Source organism: Adiantum capillus-veneris, chromosome 2 (assembly GCF_014529385.1).
Source record: "Adiantum capillus-veneris isolate H3 chromosome 2, ASM1452938v2, whole genome shotgun sequence".
In the NCBI taxonomy this organism is placed as follows: Eukaryota; Viridiplantae; Streptophyta; class Polypodiopsida; order Polypodiales; family Pteridaceae; genus Adiantum; species Adiantum capillus-veneris.
This window is the reverse complement of record NC_140932.1, coordinates 19,511,348-19,532,433: the sequence shown is the minus strand read 5'-3', so window position 1 is coordinate 19,532,433 and position 21,086 is coordinate 19,511,348. Positions and strand designations below refer to the sequence as shown.

At 42.4% G+C, this 21,086-nt stretch overlaps 1 protein-coding gene across 1 annotated transcript; it reads right to left on the bottom strand.

The window, feature by feature from the left end:
- Positions 1-12,010: 12,010 nt before the first annotated feature.
- On the bottom strand, positions 12,011-19,099 carry LOC147462462 (uncharacterized; the record flags this gene model as incomplete). The annotated part of the gene is made up of 10 exons (XM_086493637.1): positions 12,011-15,330; positions 15,404-15,506; positions 15,601-16,089; positions 16,219-16,263; positions 16,356-16,456; positions 17,905-17,962; positions 18,051-18,116; positions 18,231-18,295; positions 18,366-18,396; positions 18,968-19,099. Coding segments are annotated over 10 exons (1,170 nt in total), but the record flags the coding sequence as incomplete, so codon positions are not given.
- Between the last annotated feature and the right edge of the window lie 1,987 nt (positions 19,100-21,086).

Below are 21,086 nucleotides of genomic sequence, written 5' to 3'. Positions count from 1 at the left end.
TCTGGACATGGGATGTATAATTTTCCTTGGCCCCGTGGGGAGCCAGGGAGACCTAACTTGAATTACCCAGTGATGAATGCAGGTGATGGAACTAGTCAACAACTATGGCTTCTACAAAGGCCAAACGGAGCAAGACCACCTCCACGAGGAGTGGAAGGAGATCCACCTTTGCCAGATCCAAATGTGCATGTGGTAGAGGTGATAAATTCCAATGAGGTGGACATGGAAGAAAATGGCATTAAGCGTGGCCGAGGGAAAGGTAAGGAGAAAGAAGGGGTTACATCACAAAGTAACCATGGATGAGAAAAGAAGGCAAAGGAGACCAAGGAAACCAAGAGGACGCAGTGTCGTATTAACCTCCAAGACTTTCCTCTTGGACATGGTATGGCTCCGTACAACTTGTTGGAAGACATGAGAGGTAAGGGTCCTGATATCTCATGGCCTCAATTTCTTGCATTATGTCCACAAGTTCGGAGGAATTTAACAAGGGCAGTTAGCACCAGGAGAAAGGTAAAAGAGAGTGTGCATGTTGTAAAAATTGCACAAGCTGAAATGAATGAGGACATTACACCTGTGCTAGATTGTTACATAAAAGGGAGATTGGTTAGGAAAGGTCTAGTGGATGGAGGTGCACAAATTTGCATCATGACGGAGGGACTCATGCAAAGACTAGGCATGCACATCCATGAGACACTTGAAATCAAAGTCAAGATGGCAAACAATAGCAAGGCTAGGTGTGTAGGCATTGTAAAAATGTCTTTGTGGAGGCCTTTGGAATTAAGAAGGCGGTGGATTTTTATGTTATGTCGACCAAGGGAAGTGGTTATCCATTTATCCTAGGAAGACCATGGCTAATGGAAATGCGAACTTTGGAGGATTGGGAGAGTGGAAAGCTAATTTGCAGGAATGAAAATCATAAGAAGGTTGTCTTTGACATGAAGGAGCAACGCCAAGAGGAGCTCCATGAAGAATCATCTCAAAGTGAGACGGAGGAAGGTTTGACCGATAGCACTTCAGAAGGAGAAAGTAGCGGCAGCATTATTGAAGAGGAGTCTTCCATTGAAGTCATGGGGGTAAGGTTTTAGCCAACCAACCAAGAGACCTCTTGTCAAGGTTTGGAGGAGGTAGGTTCCCTAGAGAATCAAAATGTGGAAGATGAAGGAATGTTAGAAGGTATGTTGTCTACAACACTTACAAAGGATGAAAGAGAGGAGTTCAAAGGTGTGTTAAAGAAATTTCCTAAGCTTTTTTCTAAAAACTACACCGACGTGCGTGGAGTAGATGATGTTCAACACAAGATCGAGCTAAAGCCAGAGGCCACACCTAAGGCTCAAAAGCTACGAAGGCTAGGAGACATCAAGGAGTAGGCTCTACTCAAGGAGATAAGAAAGCTTCTAGCCGTCGCAGGTTTCATTTATCCAGTGGAGAATTCAGAGTGGGTCTCTCCCGTTGTTGTCACTCCCAAGAAAAACGAGAAGTGGAGGGTATGTGTGGATTACCATCCCCTTAATGAGGCAACAAAAAGAGATCACTTTTCCCTCCCATTTCAGGATGAGATACTAAATGAGGTAGCTAGTCATGAGAAGTACACTGTGTGTGATGGCTACTCAGGTTACTTTCAAATAGGGATTGCATTGGAGGACCAATTGAAAACAACCTTCATCACTCCTTGGGGTTGTTATGCTTTTAGAGTCATGCCATTTGGCCTGACAAATGCTCCTGCAACTTTCCAACGTTTCATGAACATGGTGTTTCAAGCATTCTTTCGAAAGTCAATTAGGGTGTTCATTGATGATTTCTGCATTTATAGCTCAAAATCATTGCATCTACAAAGGGTAGAAGAAGGATTGAAGAAGCTTTATGACATGGGAGGTCAACTCAACCCCGACAAGTGTCACATAGGTGAGGATGAAGTGATCTTGCTCGGTCACAAGGTTTCCTATAAAGGCATTGAGGTGGATCCTTCAAAGGCAAAGGCTCTTATTGAGCTCCCATCACCGAATAGTCTTAAGGAGGTCATCTCTTTCATTCAAAAGGTGAAGTATATGTCACGCTTCATTCACTTAGCCTCGGAGTTACTTCACCCCTTGCAAAAGTTGACACAACAAGTCGACTTTGTTTGGTCTGATGAGCTTGAAGAATATTTTTGTAACATCAAAGTCATTCTGTCAGAGCTACCAACACTTATGCCTCCTTGTTGGGAATACATATTCTTTGTTATCTCTAGTGTTGGGAAAGAAACAATTGGTGCTGTTTTGCTACAACAAAATCCCCACAGTACCAGGATGCGACCCATCTACTTTGCTAGTAGGGTCATGAATGCTTTGGAGAGAGACTTCACGGAGGCAGAACTCATGATGCTTTCTCTCATGTTTGCGGTGAGAAAGTTTAGATCCTACTTGCTACCAAAACCTTTTGTAATTCTCACTGCCGCAGAAAATTTGTTCCCTTGGATGTCATCTCAAATGAATCTTAGTACTAGGATCTCTAAGTGGATTACGGAGTTGCAAGAGTTCCAATACTCTTTCAAGGTAGAAGATAGTGTGCGTGCACAATTGCCAGGGATTCTCACTTATAGGGTACATGAGAAGGAGATTAAGGTGCCTGAAGTAAAAACCCTACCATTGCCACCACCTAAAAGTATTCCTAATTCTTTTACCTTGTTCTTTGATGGAGATTTTCGACGAGTCACAGGAAAAGCAGGGGGAGGGCTAGTATTGTTCAACCCAAGTGGAGAGGTGGTCATGAAAGAGAAGGTCAATCTACCACGTTCAACTAGCAACAATGAAGCAGAATACGACACACTACTTCATGGTTTGAAGATGTGTATTGGCCAAGGGATACAACGTCTCATGGTAAAGGGAGATGCACTTCTCATTGTTAAACATATTTTAGGCATTTGGGCATGCAAGAATGAAAGCTTAAGGACAAAAGTTCATGCCATTCGTAGGATGTTTAATCAGTTTGAAGAAGTGCAACTATATCATATTCCTAGGAAACAAAATGAAGATGCCGATTTACTTGCACAACAAGCAGTTACATGTTTTGAGAAAGAAGTGCAGGTCATCATGGTGGCAGCAACTGTTAAGCAACCGAGATACCAGGGGGATTGGAGTCATTGGCTCCCATTATTGGCTACATTTTGGAGGGCGAGTTTCCACAAGACTTCACTAAAGCTCAGAAAAGGAGACTCATGAAGAAGGAAAGTTTATATCTGTTCCTAGAAGGCTCCCTCTATCAAAGAGGGAAGGATCAAGTGTGCAGAAGAGTACTATCAAGGAAATTCCAGCCATTCTAAAAGGTTTGCATGAAGAAGCATGTGGTGGTCATTTTGCCCAAGAATTAACTGTGAAGAAGATTTTGCTTGCGGGGTATGTTTGGCCAAGTTTGCATGTGGATGTTCAACATTGGTGTAAAAGCTGTCACAACTGTCAGGTAAATGGAAATAAAAGGCTGGTGCATGGTCCGAGGCAAATAGTGCTTGCACATGGACCCTTTGAAAAGTGGAGCATTGATGTTATGGGTCCTCTGCCCAGAACAAAAAATGGTAAACTCTACATTCTAGTGGTTGTAGATTACATGAGTAGGTGGGTAGAGGCTCAAAGTGTGGCAAGGGTAAATGGGAAAACAGTGAGCAGGTTTGTCTACACTAATATTTGTTGTAGATTTGGCACATCTCTAGTGATTGTTTCTGATAATGGTCCAGGGTTCAAGAAGGGTTTACTCACAGAAGTTTGTAAAGAGCTTCACATTCTACATCGTCATAGCACACCATACTACCCACAGTCAAATGGTTTGGTGGAGAAGGCTAATGGTGTCATTGCAAGCATCATTAGAAAGATGGTACAAAACAAGACAGAATTATGGGATGACTTCTTGGATGGTGCCTTGTGGGCATATCGAACCACATATAGGAAAGCCACGGAGTTCACACCATTTCACTTGGTCTATGGTCAAGAGGCTTTGCAGCCTATCGAGCTCAACATTCCAACAATGCGGCTTCATGGCAAAGGTGCACAAGATGATCAAGAGGTATGGATGGATCGACTTCTTACGTTAGTGGAGCTTGAGTGAAAAAGAGAAGCATATTACGAGTGCTACAAGAGAAAAGCCACACAAGCAAAAGAAAAGCTCGACAAGAAACTGAAGGACAAAGGCATCAAGGAAGGAGAGCTTGTGCTAAGGTGTGACAATCGACTTGACAATCGTTTTGATGTCAAGTTTGAAACTAGACGGCAAGGGCCATACATAGTCAAGAAGGCTTTCAATTCAAGTTATTATCAGCTTATGGACTTGAATGGTAAAGAGCACTCCAGGAAGGCAAACGGGTATCGCCTGAAGCCCTATTTGAGTCGCCTTCTACCAAAGGATCTACCAAAGATCTGTCAAAAGGCCGCTGTCTCATGTAAGTATTGTTACATGAAGCATGAGTATAACTCCAGCCAAAATTTTGAGGGGCCAAACAATGAAGATCTCGTCAAGGACTCTGAAGCACTCCCTTTGGAGAAGATGCTCTATGATGGTACATGAATATACCATCATCATGGGGGAGGACTAATGATAGCCATTTTTTGGCTCTCCGTAATTGCCATAGTGAGTTATCTCACCCTACCAAAATCACTTAAACACTGTGGCTATTCTTACCTTTTCATTGTACATAGGCGTGTGTGAGTTAGGGGGGCTTTTTCCATATCTTCTTAAAACCCTCAGCTAGCTAGTCACTGGGCTAGTTGAGCCAAAAATAAATAAATAAAATCAAAAAAATAAAATATATTATGACCCATTTGTGTGTAAATATTGCATTGTATATATGGCCTAAATTTAAGGGTTGGTATAATTATTTTTGTATTTTATTTAAATATTTATACTTAGGTGTGTGTTTTATTAAACCTGTGTATGCCTTCTTTCATCCTCTTACACCATAAGTATAATTTCTCCCAATGTGTACATACACTAACCTCATATTTTTCTTTTATACAAATCACCCCCACATTTTCACCCTCACTCTCGTGAAAACAAAAATTGATTTCTACTGCCTTAGTCACGTTTATTATATTATTTACTTGCATACCTTTTCTTCTTTCACCCAAAATAATACAAAGACGGACCATATCATATGATTCCAATATCTTTCCATATCCATAATTTCTGCATATTTTTTATTTATTTTTTTAAACTCATTATTCTAACACCATGTGCTCATTGAGCTAAAATCCATGAATAGTCCATACACTAGTCCCACCTTGTATATATTACTTTATTCACCAATAATCCTCCTCCATGCATGTGTAAAGGGAAACTTGGATGCTTTGTATTATGATATGACAAAGGAGGGGCTCACTCTTGGATGCATTGTACAAATTCAACAAAGGAGGGGGCCACTAAAAGACTTTTGCAGGCATAAAAAACATGCTTATTGGTGAGATTTTTGACACCCATCTCCACTCCGAATTTGGAGCGGTGGTCAAAAGAGAAAATGTGGAACAAAAGCTGAATAATCACTTCAAAAAGTTTGGTGATTTTTGGAGCAACCACCGATGAGCTATGATTTTTTCAGTGGACCCCAGTCTGCCCACTTTTCTCACAAGTAGTCTATAGTTTTCTCTCACCTCTTTCCACACTTCTACACACACACACACTCATTCCTCTCAATCCCTCACACAAACCTACATCTTTCATGGTTTCTCTCACCTTCTTCACCATTAACCTCCCCTCTTACTCCCATAGCTCTCATATGAGCTCCACACGTACATACATCATCTCTATGCCTCTCTGTATTATCTCCAAAGTACAATTCCATCTTACCCCTTCTCTATATACATGAAATTCAGCATGTAAACCATGCTTAACCTCTGCAAATCAAGAGATCTCATCCTCAAAATTATCATTTTCATGGCGATAATCAACCTTGGCGGCAGTGGCGTAAAGAAGAGAAGACAAAGAAGAAGATCGATAGTCATTTTGAGAACCTACACAAGTAAGTCCTTCTTCAAGCTTCACCATCACAGTGATTTCCTCACTTCATTCAACCATCTTACTTCAATCAATCCACCCCATTCTACCCATTGTAAATATATCATTAACTTTCTAGTGATTACTAATACTAACCACTAACATACTAACACAAAATAGCCATTGACCTAACCATAAAAGACACCTCACCTCAAGATATGTGTATAGTAACTCTCTCTCTCTCTCTCTCTCTCTCTCTCTCTCTCTCTCTCCTTACTTACTTTCACCTTATCTACCATCAATAATGCTCTCTTTTGAGCCCACATCCATGACTCAAGAAGACAAAGAAGGCCCGCAATTTTTTGATATTAAAAAAAATCATAATCCTGATTTGTTAGCTTGTAAATCAGGTTTTCCAATAATCTTTATGAGGGGTCTCCAACCTATAAATAGGCCCTTCTCCTTCTTGTAAAACAACCTCCAATATCTCACATAGCACCCCAACACTCTATGCGTGAGGAGAGACTTAGGTGTAGCAACCACTTGTGAGCTTCACTCTTGGTGTGAGAGAAGCTTTCAAGCTACACATTGCAAGTGAGAGAGCGTGAGTTCCACAAATCTCAAAACCACTATTGTATATGCTCCTTCATCTTCAATAAATTGAGGTTTGGTGCATCAAAGGCGTGATTCGACGTTCAAATCTTCGTCCTTCCATTTGTGCAATACGGTTTGGTGAATTCAAGGTGACTTGTGTATTTTGAGTTTCTATCGCGGTTGATCTTGATTTTAGAAAGTGTTTTAGTGCGTTTTTCATTGCCAATTTTGTGTCCATTGTAAGAGGGTATTGTGGTGAGAGGTCTCCCACACCCTAAGACAGTGTGTGTGTGTGTGTTTTGGCAATGTTTAGAAATCACTAAGCATTGAGTGAGTTTTTATACAAGATCTACGATAGCATCATAACGAACCATCTCCATTCGCAAGTCACAAATAAGATATTATGCAAGATCCATTCCTCTCTCTCTTCCCTTTGCTCTAGCTCTCTTTGGTCCATTTTGTGTGTGTCTTGGTGTGAGGTTGCTTGTGTGTGTTGTGTGGTGCATCTTCTTGGTTGTGCCAAAATCTCTCTTGCGTCCTAGTTCGCATACCATAACTAGGTGGTGCCCTTTCACTTGTTTGGTTGTGGGTTTGTTGTTGTTGTTTCTGTGCTTGTGGTTGCCCCAGCACCAATTGAGCAGCACGGGAGCCTTGAGGGGTGTTTAGAGGTCGCCTCTCTTGTTACCCGCCCCGGACCGCCTCAATATAATGTGCTTTCTATTGGACTCGGGCGAAAGCCTCGTTTGAACAAATGAGTGTCAGCTTTCTCATAGCAAGCATGAGGAGATTGCTTCAACCCATACAAAGTCTTCTTACATCTGCACACTTTGTCTTCTTGTCCTTTCATGATGACAAAATCACGAGGGTGCGTTACATAAACTTCCTCAAATATGTCACCATTCAAGAAATCATTGACAATGTCTGATTGATGTACATCCCAACCAAAATGAGCTGCCAATGCACATAGAAAATGCACAGTAGTCATACGACAAGTGGGAACAGCATGCGTTTCAACTTGTATACCCACTTCGTACCAATGGCCTTTTTGCCATGACGCAAATTACATAAAGTCCATGTGCCACTTTTTATAAGTGAATCATATTCTAATTGCATGGCTTTTTTGAATTTTGTGCTACATCAAAAGATAGAGGTTCCTCTACATCATGTAAGCTAGACACAACCAAAGCATAACAATCTGATGCATAAGATGCATGGCCAAAGCCTGAACGAGTACGACTAGACAAAGGTGCATCCAATTTACTATCATGAAATGTATGCACCAGCCATTTTGGCATACCTCTAGCTTGCTCATTTTCAACCCTTTCCTCATCAAGTACACCATGTACATCTGCATCAGGAATAGGTTGATGTGTAACATTTTCTGAAACCCCCATAGGCTGTACATTTGCCTCATTGGAATTTACATTCATATTTCCACCACTGAAAAGAGGCAACAAAGTGTTATAAATGTCCTGTGAGCTTACATTACTGTCTCTAGTACAAGACAGCAAGGGCTGAACAGAATCTTCCACAAACACTACATCTCGTGAAACTAGAATACGTTTTGTTTGCGGATGATACAACCTATAACCTTTGCTTTCAGCACTATAACCAACATAAATACATTTGACAGCCTTATCATCCAATTTTCTGCATTGTGTTTGTGGCACCAAAGCATATGCCAAACAGTAAAAAACACACATGTGCTCAATAGAAGGCTTTCTATCATGCCATGCTTCATATGGAGTAATAGACTGCAAAGCTTTCGTAGGAAACCTGTTTAGTATATAAGTGGCACACATGATGGCCTCAAGCCAAAAAGAATTCGGCAAAGCTTGACTTTTGACCATACATCCTGCCATTTTCGTAAGTAACCTGTTTTTCCTCTCAAGCAACACCATTTTGCTGAGGTGTATAAGGCACTGTACATTGGTGTTTTATCTCATGACTAGCCAAAAATGCATTAAATTCATAAGACATATACTCCCTCCCTCGATCGGAACGGAGGGTGTCCATAGTACATTTCGAGACATTTTTAGCCATAGCCAGAAATTGTTTGAAGCACATAAAAACTTTGGACTTCTCTTTAAGCGAAAATACCCATGCATGCCTGGAGTAATCATCAATAAAAGTCACGAAGTAAAGATAATTGCCCAAGGACGGAGTTTGCATGGGCCTACAAACATCATTATGCACAAGCTGCAATTTTCATGTGGCCCTAATTGAACCATCCTTTGGAAACTTCGAACGTTGCATCTTATCCAAAATACACCCTTCACAAACATGTTTGACAGGTGCTTCAAGAGGCGGCAAAGAAGCAACCATATCAGATTTCTACAAACGTAGAAAATTGACAAAATTCACATGACCAAAACGTGCATGCCAAAGTTTTGCATCTGAAATAGCCCTTGAATCAGCAACTACATTCGCAAAATTTTGTCCAGACTTCTCATACAAAGTGAGATTATACAGCCCACGACACAAAAGCCCAGATGCAACAATTTCATCAACAAAACTGAGATCATGAACTGTACATCTGTCATCCACAAATTTGATTACAAGTCCAAGTCTAGCAAGTGCAGATATAGACAAAAAATTCTTTTGAATCCCATGTACATAAAGTGCATCAACAAGTGTGAAAGAACTGCCATTTGTAGCAGTAAGCACAATCTTTCCAACTCCCAAAACCGGATAAGAGGCATTGTTGGCATAAGTGACAGACTCGAGAGAGGTAAACATTTCACGATGTGAGGTAATGTGCTTTGTAGCACCACTGTCGAAATACCACACATGTGAATCTGCAGCAACTGACATGCATGCGTCATGGACAACAAGATTGTAAGTGCACTCTGCACTAAAAGCCCATTCTGCATCAACATTAGCAACACAGTCTCCTTTCACAAAAGACTCAACAATGGTTACATGCTGCATTTGTAGTGGAGCCAGCATTTGCAATGGAACCACCCTCTTTCTTCTTAACCTCTTTGGCCTTCAACTTAGGACACTGCTTGATCAAGTGATCATTAGCTTTACAATAATGGCAACGCATCTTATTTTTGCCCTTATCACCAAAATTTCCAGAGACAAATTGCTGCCAGCAAAAGCATTAGGAACAAAATTTTTGCCACTCGCAGCAGAACCATAAGAAGTGGCAAAAATAAAAGCTTGTTCAACTGCACACTACCTAGTCCTAAATTTACTCTTGCAACAGCAATGTGCATAATGCATCAAACTTGACAACTTCAGGATTTCCTTGGGTCATCAGTCTCCAAGTACTAGCAAAAGTCTGGTAGGAATCTAGTAAGGCATCAAGAACAGACTGCACAAGGGAACTTTCTGAAATGACTTCACCTGCAGAAATAAGCTGCTCATTGATATCCTTGACACCAGCAAGGAAAGTGTCCATATCATCTTCCTCATGCATAATCTTCGACTCCATCTCTTTACGCAGCAAAGCAATTTTAGCCTCATTGCGACTTGCATGAAGACCAGCCAGAATATCCCAAGCCTGTTTTGCAGATTTTGTTGAACGAATGTGAGGAAGAATGGTGCGCTTCATAGACAACAATCAATCCATGAGCCTGCGCATCTTTTACATCCCAACGAGATTGTTCTGTCGTAGGCAAAACAACTCTAATAGCAGCAATCCTTGTAGCAAGACCTACCACATCCTCAACATCGCCTACATCCTTAGAATCAGGACGTACATCAATGCCCTGCACAATATTCCAGACGCCCGTTGACACAAGGACATGTTACATCATGTAAGCCCACATAGAGTAATTGTCCCCATCCAATCTGTCCTCAGTAGCAAACATCTTGAACACATCTGTGTTATTGTCAGCCATGGTAAATGTTGCACCTGATGTGAAAACTGCCCGAAAAGAGGAGAAATAAAGCGGGAACAACACGTGCTATATAGCACAAACCGTAGAAGACTGTATGGCACCTGTTATGTAGAAAACGGCACGGAGATAAATTTTGTACAAATGACGAAATAGCTTGTGCAATATTGCCTGTAGTGGAAACAGAGGTCGAAATGAACTCGAACCAGAAATCTGAGCAGACTATGCTCTACAAGCTCTCCCAAAATATTTGTCGACCTGCAAACGCTCGCCAAACCTCACTGAAATCGAAGAAAGTGAGCACGCGTGTGCTGGAGTAGCTGGCGACTAAGCTCGGGGAGGATGCAACCTGCTATGATACCAATTGTCAAAATTATGGTTGCAGAGAAACGCACACAGCTTGGAGAAGATGAAGGAAGCTCAAGGCACACAATAGAGAGTGTATTACTTAGTGTGCAATGGAAAGATAGATAGCCCTAGAGTGATGGGCGTATATAAAATGCAGGGGAGAAAAAACCTCCTAAAGAGGGAAAAAATGCCCTGGCGGTCCTAGTGTGTTCACACACATCACTACCACATATATATGGTAGCAATACTTGGTATGCAAATTTACATGCTTATTTGGTTGTGCATGGTTTTCATTCAGAATAATCCAAGTGTGAGAATTTTGTATGTTTAAGTGTGTAGATGACATACTTTTGGTCGTTGCTATTTATGTTGAGATGACATGTTGCTCGTTGTCCCAAATCTCGACGAGGCTTATTACAATGTGTCTTTTGAGATGCTAAAATTGGGACTCTTGAATTTTTGTTTGGACCTATAATCGAAGAAATCTGATGGAGGTATCACTTTGTGTCAAAAAAAGTATATTGAGAATTGCTTTTTATGATGTTGACAATTGCAAGCCTATAACTAATCCTTTTTGCTACATGGGTTTGGTCTCGAGGATGAAAAGCCTATGAATCCATGTTGCGGCTACACCTTCTGATAATGTCTAGCTTCCATCCCTCTTTTGTTGTCAAGTGGGTGATGATATAGCTTGCAACATTAACGCAGTGATCTAGCCATGGCAAGGCATCTTACGGAGGTAAACTTGAGAATGACTTTGGCTAATTTTTAGGATCTATTTGTTGAGACCATTTTGAATGTGCTACTATATAGATAATGAGAGACATTTGTCTAGTTAACCTAAGTCAAGAGGTTGGACATTGCATGAAACATATGCTCTACTTGTGCAAATTGTGAAATGAATTCAAATGCATTGGCTCTCCTCAAGTTGAGGTGAGTTGGTTTGATGGTAAGGTGACAAAAGGATAATGACTTATAATGAAGGCTGAATGTGACAAAGGAGGTTGCTTATCTCAAAGGAATGCAATACAGCAAGGCCAAGAAACTTAACAATGGCTAAGAACAAAGAAGACAAGATGCATGTCCCTCTTCTCCACCACCAATAACACTTGGAATGAGCTAGTCATTTGACATAGTTCCATGTTATAACTTTAGAGCCAAATCTCAAATACTATATCAGATAGCATGAACAAAATCAGGCTTCACATAACTAACCGAAAAAACTAGACAGAAAATTAGAATGAAGTGAAAGAATAGAATCAGATGATGAATTCTGAGACAATTGGAACTGAGATATTTAGACTACTGAGCCAAAGTACAATGGATCTTGCACTAAGTGTTCCGTTACAAGATGGTACAGGAGTTCAAAAGACTTACAAATACAATAGAGCACTTCTCAAGACCAAAGACCGACCCAAAATGGAAGTACCAAGTCCTATGTATAGGTGCTCGTAGCTGATGCATGGTTGTTTGACTGAATAATTACTGATTGATAACTACTAGATCTATTGGGAATTTTTCTATGTATTGGTTGCTTCTAGAGAATTGGTTTCCACTATCTACATCCTCCTCCCCTTTCTTGAATTTTGGCGTATTTTCAAAATTCAACACACTAAATGAAAGACCAAGCAGAGCACCATGGACAATTGATGGTACCTATAGCACTAAACATAGGAGTGAGATGAAACGCATAACAAGATCTTTAGCTCAAGGTCTAGTAAAATGGTAAGAGGAGGTAGCTAACGAGTAAAACATACAAGTGATTATACACAGTGGCCTACATGAGAGCCGCATCCCACTAGACTCTTTATAGGGAACTCATGCAATGTAACAGAATGTTCTAATTGCTTTGCTGTGTGCATCACAAAGCAATAGAAATATTACACCTTCGCTAGAAATATTGAAGAGCTGGAGGGGCCAAAGAGCTTCATCAAGCCTCCATAGCCCCTAAAAATACTCCATGTGATACCTTGATTTGCAAGACTAGTCCCTAGAGCCATGCAAATGCTCGATAGGGCAAATGCTCGACAGGACAGAGCTCTAGGATGATGGGAGAAAGTGGCCCCCAATTTTGAGAATTTTGGGGAAGCAGTACTTCAACAAAAGATCTTGGTTGATAGTACAGAGATGGTTAAAATTAGAGTGGAACACGAGAAACAGTTGAACCCATGGGTACCATAATGCCTTGGCACAAAAGCCTCAACATAATGCTTGCTCATTGAGCTTGAAATCCATATTCTAGACATGGGACACATATAACAATGGAGAGCATTGTACAATCTCAAGACTCTCCACACACCAATAATTCCACCTACTCCATTCATGAAGCTTGATGTGTACTCATCTCTATTGAAACCACCTTTGCATATTTTGTGAAGCATATGACATGCCTTGAGATTTTCTATGAAGCATAACTCCTTCTGGCTTTCATATCTTATGGCAGGTAGTTTTTGGCCAATGTAAGATCTTAGAAGTCTTCTAGAACTCTTGGGATAAAATCTAGACCATTGGATTAAGCTTTACTATGATATGACCACAAGGGAACAACGATGTTTTGCAATATTTTTTATGGTGTGTGAGGGATGCACCAAGTAGCGGTCCACACACATCTTTTTCAGCATATAAGAGCTATAGCCCATCATATAGCGGCCAAAGTTGCTTCCGAGAAGCTCTATTTGAGGGTTTTATTTTCACTTCAAATGTGTTGATTTCAACCAACCTTGAGCAAGACCGTTGGTATTTTTCATTACCCAAAAAAGGGATCGCTCTAATACCCCTCTTGACAATTTTGAACCTACAAGAAAATATACCTGCATTACCAAGAAAGGGATTGCTCTAATACTCCTCTTCTAGGTTTTTAATCTACAAGAAAATATACTCAGCTCCTTAACCCCATGAAAATGATGCCTCCTCAATTATCTCAAATATGTACTTTACACAACCCCTACAACACAACATAAGCACAATCCTATAAAAAACCTCATGGTGCCTACCCTAAAAGAATAGTCTCGATCACACTGCTAAAAAAATGGTGCATCAAACACTTCAAAGCAAAAGAACAAGGAACACCTACCTCACCACTTTAAAGGGACTTATGTTTCCAGTTGGATCGAGGGTAAGACTGAGGAGGGGATAAAGGAGGGGTGGCCTAGTTCTTTTGGGTTAGTACAATGTGCTTTGAGGATTGATATACCCAAATATCCCGACGCCTAACCCAAAACATAGATCTGTGATCTACTCCATGCCATCTAGCAATTGTAGGAATATAATCTGCCTTTAATACTTTAAAAAAGGCCTAAAGAGCTACACCGAGAAAACCCCAACCACCATAAAGGACAGGAAGGAAACAAATCAGAGCTCTACATGGTGAGATCCCAAAGGAGGAAAACCCCAACCACCATAAAGAATGGGAAGGAAATGAGTCGGAAAGGAGCTTTGTCACTATTTTGAACGGAAGGCATCCATAAGGTTCAAGAGTAGAGATTGGGTGCCGTAGATCACAAGTAATCGTAACAGTCGGATTAAGACTGATAACGATTTGCAGCACCTAACCTCAACCATAGATCCACCCTTGCCATTTAGAGACACAGTGAGATGAGGATTGGAAACCAAGGCCAACCAAGTGGTGAAAAAGAGAGCACCGAGGCACACGGGAAGGAAAATGGGCCGCTAAAAGGAGGGGGAGGAAAGGATATTTCACTGCCCAGTGCACCAAAATAGCCAGGTGTTGTTTAACACCAAAGCATGAGACAGGGAGATCTGTTGCACAAAAGGTGAGGAGTGTGACTAGGACCGATAAGAAATTGCTGTGCCTAGTCTCTAGAGCTCAAACTCACCTCTGCAAATTTGCTTCTGTGGATGCCAATTTTTCAAATCTAGGGGCAACACAGACAGTGACAAACCAGTTTTCCATGGTTGCGAGAGAAGCGCTCTTTCCTCAAAAATATATAGGAAGGAAGATGTTCTACTCTCAACAGCTAGCATTTGTCAAGATGATAAGTAGGATGCTGCAAAGAGTTGAAATACAAGGGCAACCTTTCCACTCCAAAAGGGCCTAACGGGATGCTGGCTGTGGTGGGGTTCTGATATCCCTGAGATGGCAGCTCACCATTCAGCCTCATGAGTAGACATCACCGCACATCCTCTAGAAATTTTAGAGCTGCATACAGAGAGATGTCATGACAAAATCTCAACCATAAGAAAGAGCTCTGAACAAGGCTTTCATCAATCTCAGTGTGGAGTACACAAAAGCATGAGATACCTCAATTTTGGTGAAGCTGGAGTTTCAATTACATAGAGCCCACCCTATGTGAAGGGTTTACAACCAGACCTAATTTTTTTTATTCCACCTGTGAACCTCAATAGCTCTGGCTGCTTTGGGTAATTTGAGTGCGTACAAATTCCTCAACCGATTCACCCAGACATGGGGAAAAATAAATGCACAAGGAAATGCAAAATGGGTCTCAAATGGGGCCAAGTGCCGGCTTACATTGGAAATCCACTAGAAAATATTAGTGGAAGTACTTCCACACTTCTTTAGTGTTGAATGATGCATCAGTAAAGTCAGCAATGAGGTGCGCACCCAGAAGACCTGCATCATGGCAGTTGTTAAAGAAGCAACTATAGCTGCAAAAAGACGCAGACAACCTTATATAGTAGCATACCATCCACATCTGCTAGGATTTTAAACTGCCGAGTCCCTCCACCAGACCCGTAATAATGTTTCTTCCCAGCCACATACATCACCCCATACGGCGACCGAAGACACTGCAAGAAGGAAAGAAAATCAACTGCACCCACAGGAAAGAGAGGCATCTTGGCAGAGATAAGACTTGACTAAAACAGAGCAAATCCGCCCTACCTTCATGACTAAACTATACAACTTCCGTAACGATAGGGCAGCGTAGACAGTCTCTGACATCAAAATGATATCATAGCCACCTTCAAGGCTTCCGGATGAGTTGCCTCGCTCCCAGGCACGGCTACTCGAAGGCATGCGCTTGGGCCCTTTGAGGCCACAGCTCTGTGTATGGATCTCTCGGTCGTTATCGATTTGTCTGCCCTTTTCTGTGAATGACTTGCCGGCACAGCCGCTGTGGTCGCGACTGCATACAGAATCGGTATCATCCTGTCTTACTAAGGAAAGGACACTCTCCATGCCTGACCAGTCTCCAGCATAATAATGAAGCTCTGGTCTTAATTGTTGGCTTGTTCTGGTCATCACTTGTCCACCATCACTTAGATGAGCATGCTGAGAATGCGCATGTTCTAAGTTGGCAATCACATTGGGAATTGTTATACTTCTCAACACCTCTGCACTAAGGTCTTGGAAGTGAACCTCAGCTGCCCCCTGAGCCATTAGAAATCCAAAGGTTATGCAACCAACCAAAGGCAAACCCGCACATAGCCATATCCATGCGTTCAACGAAGGCCAGAAGCTTGATAAGCTTGTTACTTCTTAAATAACTCCACAACTAACCTTCAAACATGCAAAAATACCGGGCAGACCATGACCACATCCAAGCTGTCCAAAGAATACCACATGAAGATAATCATTCAGCCATGACATCCACTAGTATGGCACAAAAAAACAGTGGCTAAGTTTAGAGGGCACACCTCGAGCACTCTCTTTCCTCGAAAAGACAATTGCCCATCCTGAATCTCCCGACGCAATGTATTTACAAGCTCAACCGCACACTTCGATAATCTTAAACCAGCTGAATTTACAAAGAACTCTCTCTCTCTCTCTCTCTCTCTCTCTCTCTCTCTCTCTCTCTCTCTGTGTGTGTGTGTGTGTGTGTGTGTGTGTGTGTGTGTGTGTACGTGCGTGTGCGTGTGCGTGTGCGCGCGCACGCATGCGTGCACGGAAGAGAGCTGGAATGTCTATTACTCAAAACCCCTTGGTGATGCTCAAAACAAGCCTGCCCCAGGGCAGTAAAAAGCAAAAGCGGTCTTGCAGCTGGACACGTAGGCCATGATGAGCAAATGTGTATTAAGCCCAGTAAAGCATAACCGAGGCAAGGGCAGGGCCATCTTTGACTGGTTAGTCTGATGAGCATGCCCAAAGGCCATAGAATAAAAAACTGTTAACAACTCACGCAGACATTCTAAAACAAGAGAAACTCAAATGGGACATTAACTGTTTGAAGGGTCCTTTGCACTATAAAAGCAAATAAACTTCAAACCTTCACATGCAAAGGTAGGTCCACTAAGTGTAAAAACTAATTAAACGTTCAAATGTATAACTCACTTCTTCACTAAGGGCTTTTTTTAAAGCCAAATATTGTTACAACCGAGCAAGAGGCTATAAACTGAAAAAGGGCCATTGGTGGGGGGGGGGAGGGACTCTCCTAAAGAGTGAAAGGAGCTCTGGCCACCTACAAAAGTAGAGAGAAAGGACTTAAGATCGGCGCTTCGAAACCACTGAGCAAGTAGCAATATTGGTAACAACAAAGGACCAGATAGGCCCATTAGCAATCCATAAGGTCAACCAGGCTGTACATGAGAGGATGAGTGTGAGGAACCATGTATAAGATGTCAAACAAGGTAGAGGGAAACCAAAGCGCACTGATCTCAAACACACGGAGAAGCACTTGTAACAGTCTAGACCACTTGAAATAGGCCAGGCCACTTGCTCCAGGTGGCTGCTGCAGAGTTTGCCAACGAAAGAGAGAGGCCACCATATAAACTACCTCGAGGTCGGTGGCAAAACATTGCACACGACGACATTGGATCAGGTGTGGTTGCCACAACACACTTCAAAACTAGAAATAACAACACCCCCAAAGCTAGAAATGCTCGTAGACCTCACCCCATGCAAAGCCAAGCACAAAAGCTAGAGTCCATCAACTGCTGCAACTGAGATAGGTGAACGAAACACAGAGGGCAACCGCTGCCCCCTAGTTATCAGGCATGCTTCAAAGCAAACAATTTTACAACTCCCTAGACCACGAGATGCACCGCTCACATATCCCAACATGCGTGTGCGCTCACATACAAGGGAACACAACCCAAGTCCACACAACTGTCCTGACGCCCACACCCACACAAACACACCCAAAGACCGCCCCGCCCCTCTCCCTCTCTCTCTCTCTCTCTCTCTCTCTCTCTCTCTCTCTCACACACACACACACACACACACACACACACACACACACACACACACCTTCAAAGTTCCCACCAATACTCTCCAAATTGGTTAGGTCTCCAGCATGCACTCGACCCTACAAACCAGCATAATACGGATTCCTATAAATAGGTGATCAGAACAATCAAAATCAAAATAGATACCTTTATGAAAGTATGTAGTACCTTCAACAAGGTGAGCCCGCCTTCAAAAGTAAGCGTATCCGATACAAATGATTTGGTCTTTGAAACCTGTTTAGAAAACGCAGAGGCTGGATTGTAGAAAACAGTATTTATGGCCACTAAAAATGGTTGAGAGAATGCAATAACAAACTAAACTAGTGATTAAGAATGCAAGTAACATACCTCTGAAGGACAAACCTCAAGAGGAGGAAGGAGTGGACCGGAATCAGCAGCTTTCTTCGGTAGCTCTTCGAAAAAACCGTCGCTCTTGAGCCGGTAAGGTGCCAACCCCGATAGCCAGGCCAGCAAGAAAGGTACCTTCATTTGCAAATGGAGAGGCAGAAGCTACCTTTACACATCCAACAAAAGACAGGAAAAAATGAGCCTACCTTATGGGCGATAGGAGAAGGCCACAAAGAACAGAAAAGAACCTTGAAAGTTCAGAACAGGAGAAAGATTCAGAATATTTGATTTGATAAAACACCCGCATTCCTATGATTTTCCCTTTTTTGCTTGATTAGGATTAGGATTGAAACCTTTACAGGAACACGTATCCACAAAAGAGACGGGGAAAAATGAGCTTACCTTGTGGGCACCAAAAGGTAAGGAGGAGCAGCGAAAGAAAGCCCTTAGATGTAAAAAAATCAGAATGTTTAATAATCACCCACAAGAATAATTTTCTCTCTCTTTTCTTCACAGTTAGGATTTGGGTTGGAAGCAGAAGGCTTGAGTTGGGACCGATAATCTTGCAGAGTTACAATCCTGGGACTGCACTTTGATGCACCATAAAGGGAAGGCGGATAGTTTGATTTGATATAAGCGGGGCACACACATGCAATGAAGGTACCTAGGGAACACGCTATCTACTGTATCCGACAATTCATTTTGAACGAAAAAAAAAAGGAGTGATAAAAACATACCCGTTTCCTCTTCTCGAGCTGCGCTTTCAATGTAGCCTCGAAATGATGCGGCGCTCTGTGTCTTCGAGATGAGGAATGATTTGTCTGTCGGCTATCAGCTATGCCTGCACCTGCGTTTTGTCTCTGCGTTAATCAGGTGATTAGTTGCGCTAATTGGGTTGATTAAATTGCGCCCGCTGGAAGTGGGTCTTTTTCTATTGCGCCGGCGTCCGCACGCACGCACGGCAACGATATAGGAAACGGTTGGCTGTGGCGAGAGCTGGAGCAGCTCGCAGTGTAAATAAGGGTGTCTTGCCAGCGCGCAAAGAAGGCGCCAATTACAGAGCTTGCCTCATTTTCCACACGCTTTCTCGACTTCTATCGATTTCTTCCTTTTCTAGTTTCTGTTCCAGACTCAGACGCGCCGCCTTACCTAACTTATAATTCTCGATTTTGCTTTGACATGGCCCTCACCGTTGATCCCATTTCCCTTCACCGTTTGATGAGGCCCACCCACGCCTACAAGCATAGGCTGTGTGCTCCCATTGGTCTAAGTTTTTAATCTATAAGGAAAGTATGTGCCACTTCCCCCAACTTGCGAGCTCCGTTTTCATGTGATTCTTCGCGTCCCTTGTATTCGGCACTTTCTTGCAATATTGATCATTCGTTCGCGTCCCTCAATCTCGTGTCTCTTTTGCGTTCAGTTTTCAAGTTACGTTCTTGTGTATGCGTTTGCTTGCCTGCAGGTCCTGTTTGCAACGCAGGTGAGCCGACGCGGCCCCTTTTCCCCGACGCCCCGAACGAGGGCGTCACATAATCTGTGAAAAGCCACTCTTTTGATTGTGAAAAGCCACTTTATGATATCAAAGGAAAAGCTTAGACTATGTGCAAGGTTACTCTTGTCCCAACAACATGCTTCTCTTCTCGCCTTGCCTGAGGGAAAATTGTGTGTGTGTGTGTGTGTGTGTGTGTGAGAGAGAGAGAGAGAGAGAGAGAGAGAGAGAGAGAGCCCTTATACATAGGAGGCTTGGAAGCATGAAGCAAGCTCACTAGCTACCTATTTTTTGACCTAGTAGCTCTCACTTGGTAGCAAGCTTCTAACTATGAAAATTGGTGGATGGGGATGCAAAGTGGTAGCCAGAGACCCAAAATAGAAAGACTAGTTCAAGAACCTGTATTTGAGCTAGTAGAGGGGGGGGGGGGGGGGGGGGGGGGGGGGGGGGGGGTGGTGTCTTTTTTGAAAAATCGTCTTGAGAGGAGAATCTTTTTCCTCCCTCTCTCTCTCCCCCCCCCCCCCTCTCTCTCTCTCTCTCTCTCTCTCTCTCTCTCTCTCTCTTCATTGACTCCAGTCTCCACGATAGATGCAAAGGGAAGGCCTTTAGTAGACCTCTCATGGATTTGTATCGTGAACCTGCCAACAATCTATTGTTAACAGCTTGTTGTTTGAAAACATTTACCATGCATAAAATGGGCAAAATGGGAACTTTCGGATGAGGATACAATGTTGAGCAATCATGGTAGTGATGTGTTGGTGGTTGTTGACCCCATGCAGGTAGCGAACAGGCAGATGATGGGCAACGAGATTGTGTGGCATGCAAGTAGACAACCTAAGAGGCAACAACACTTTCTGATCTGTAAGATGGAATTTGTAAGGTCGGTTGTACATGCATCATATAATGAAATGCGTTTACGAAAACCCCCCCCTGCTAGCCAGCTGCCATGCTTGCTCTCCACAAGGTTTGTGCGTGGAGTGTTTGGTCCATCAGAGCTACTTTCTACGTACGTCATAATGCCACCCCAATGTGCAATTTGAATTTCCCACCAACTAAGCCATGAATCCATGTATGGAATGTTACGGTCTATGCAATGACCGTTACGCCACCATTGCTGCAGCCTCTTTTGTTGGTGCTTGCCTCCACTTCTCACACATTTCTTTGTGTGTGTGTTGAGAAGCTTGTGCCACATACTTCATTGTGTGTTGATTCAAGCTTTGCTTCCAATGGAAAAGACAAGAACACTCTCGATCGCTCATTGTATTGGTCTTGTCACCACCATTGAAAACAATTTCAAACTGCATTTCCAATTTGTTTGAGCGTCATCCTCCATGAAGCCAAAAAAATTAGCTCTATCACACCCACAC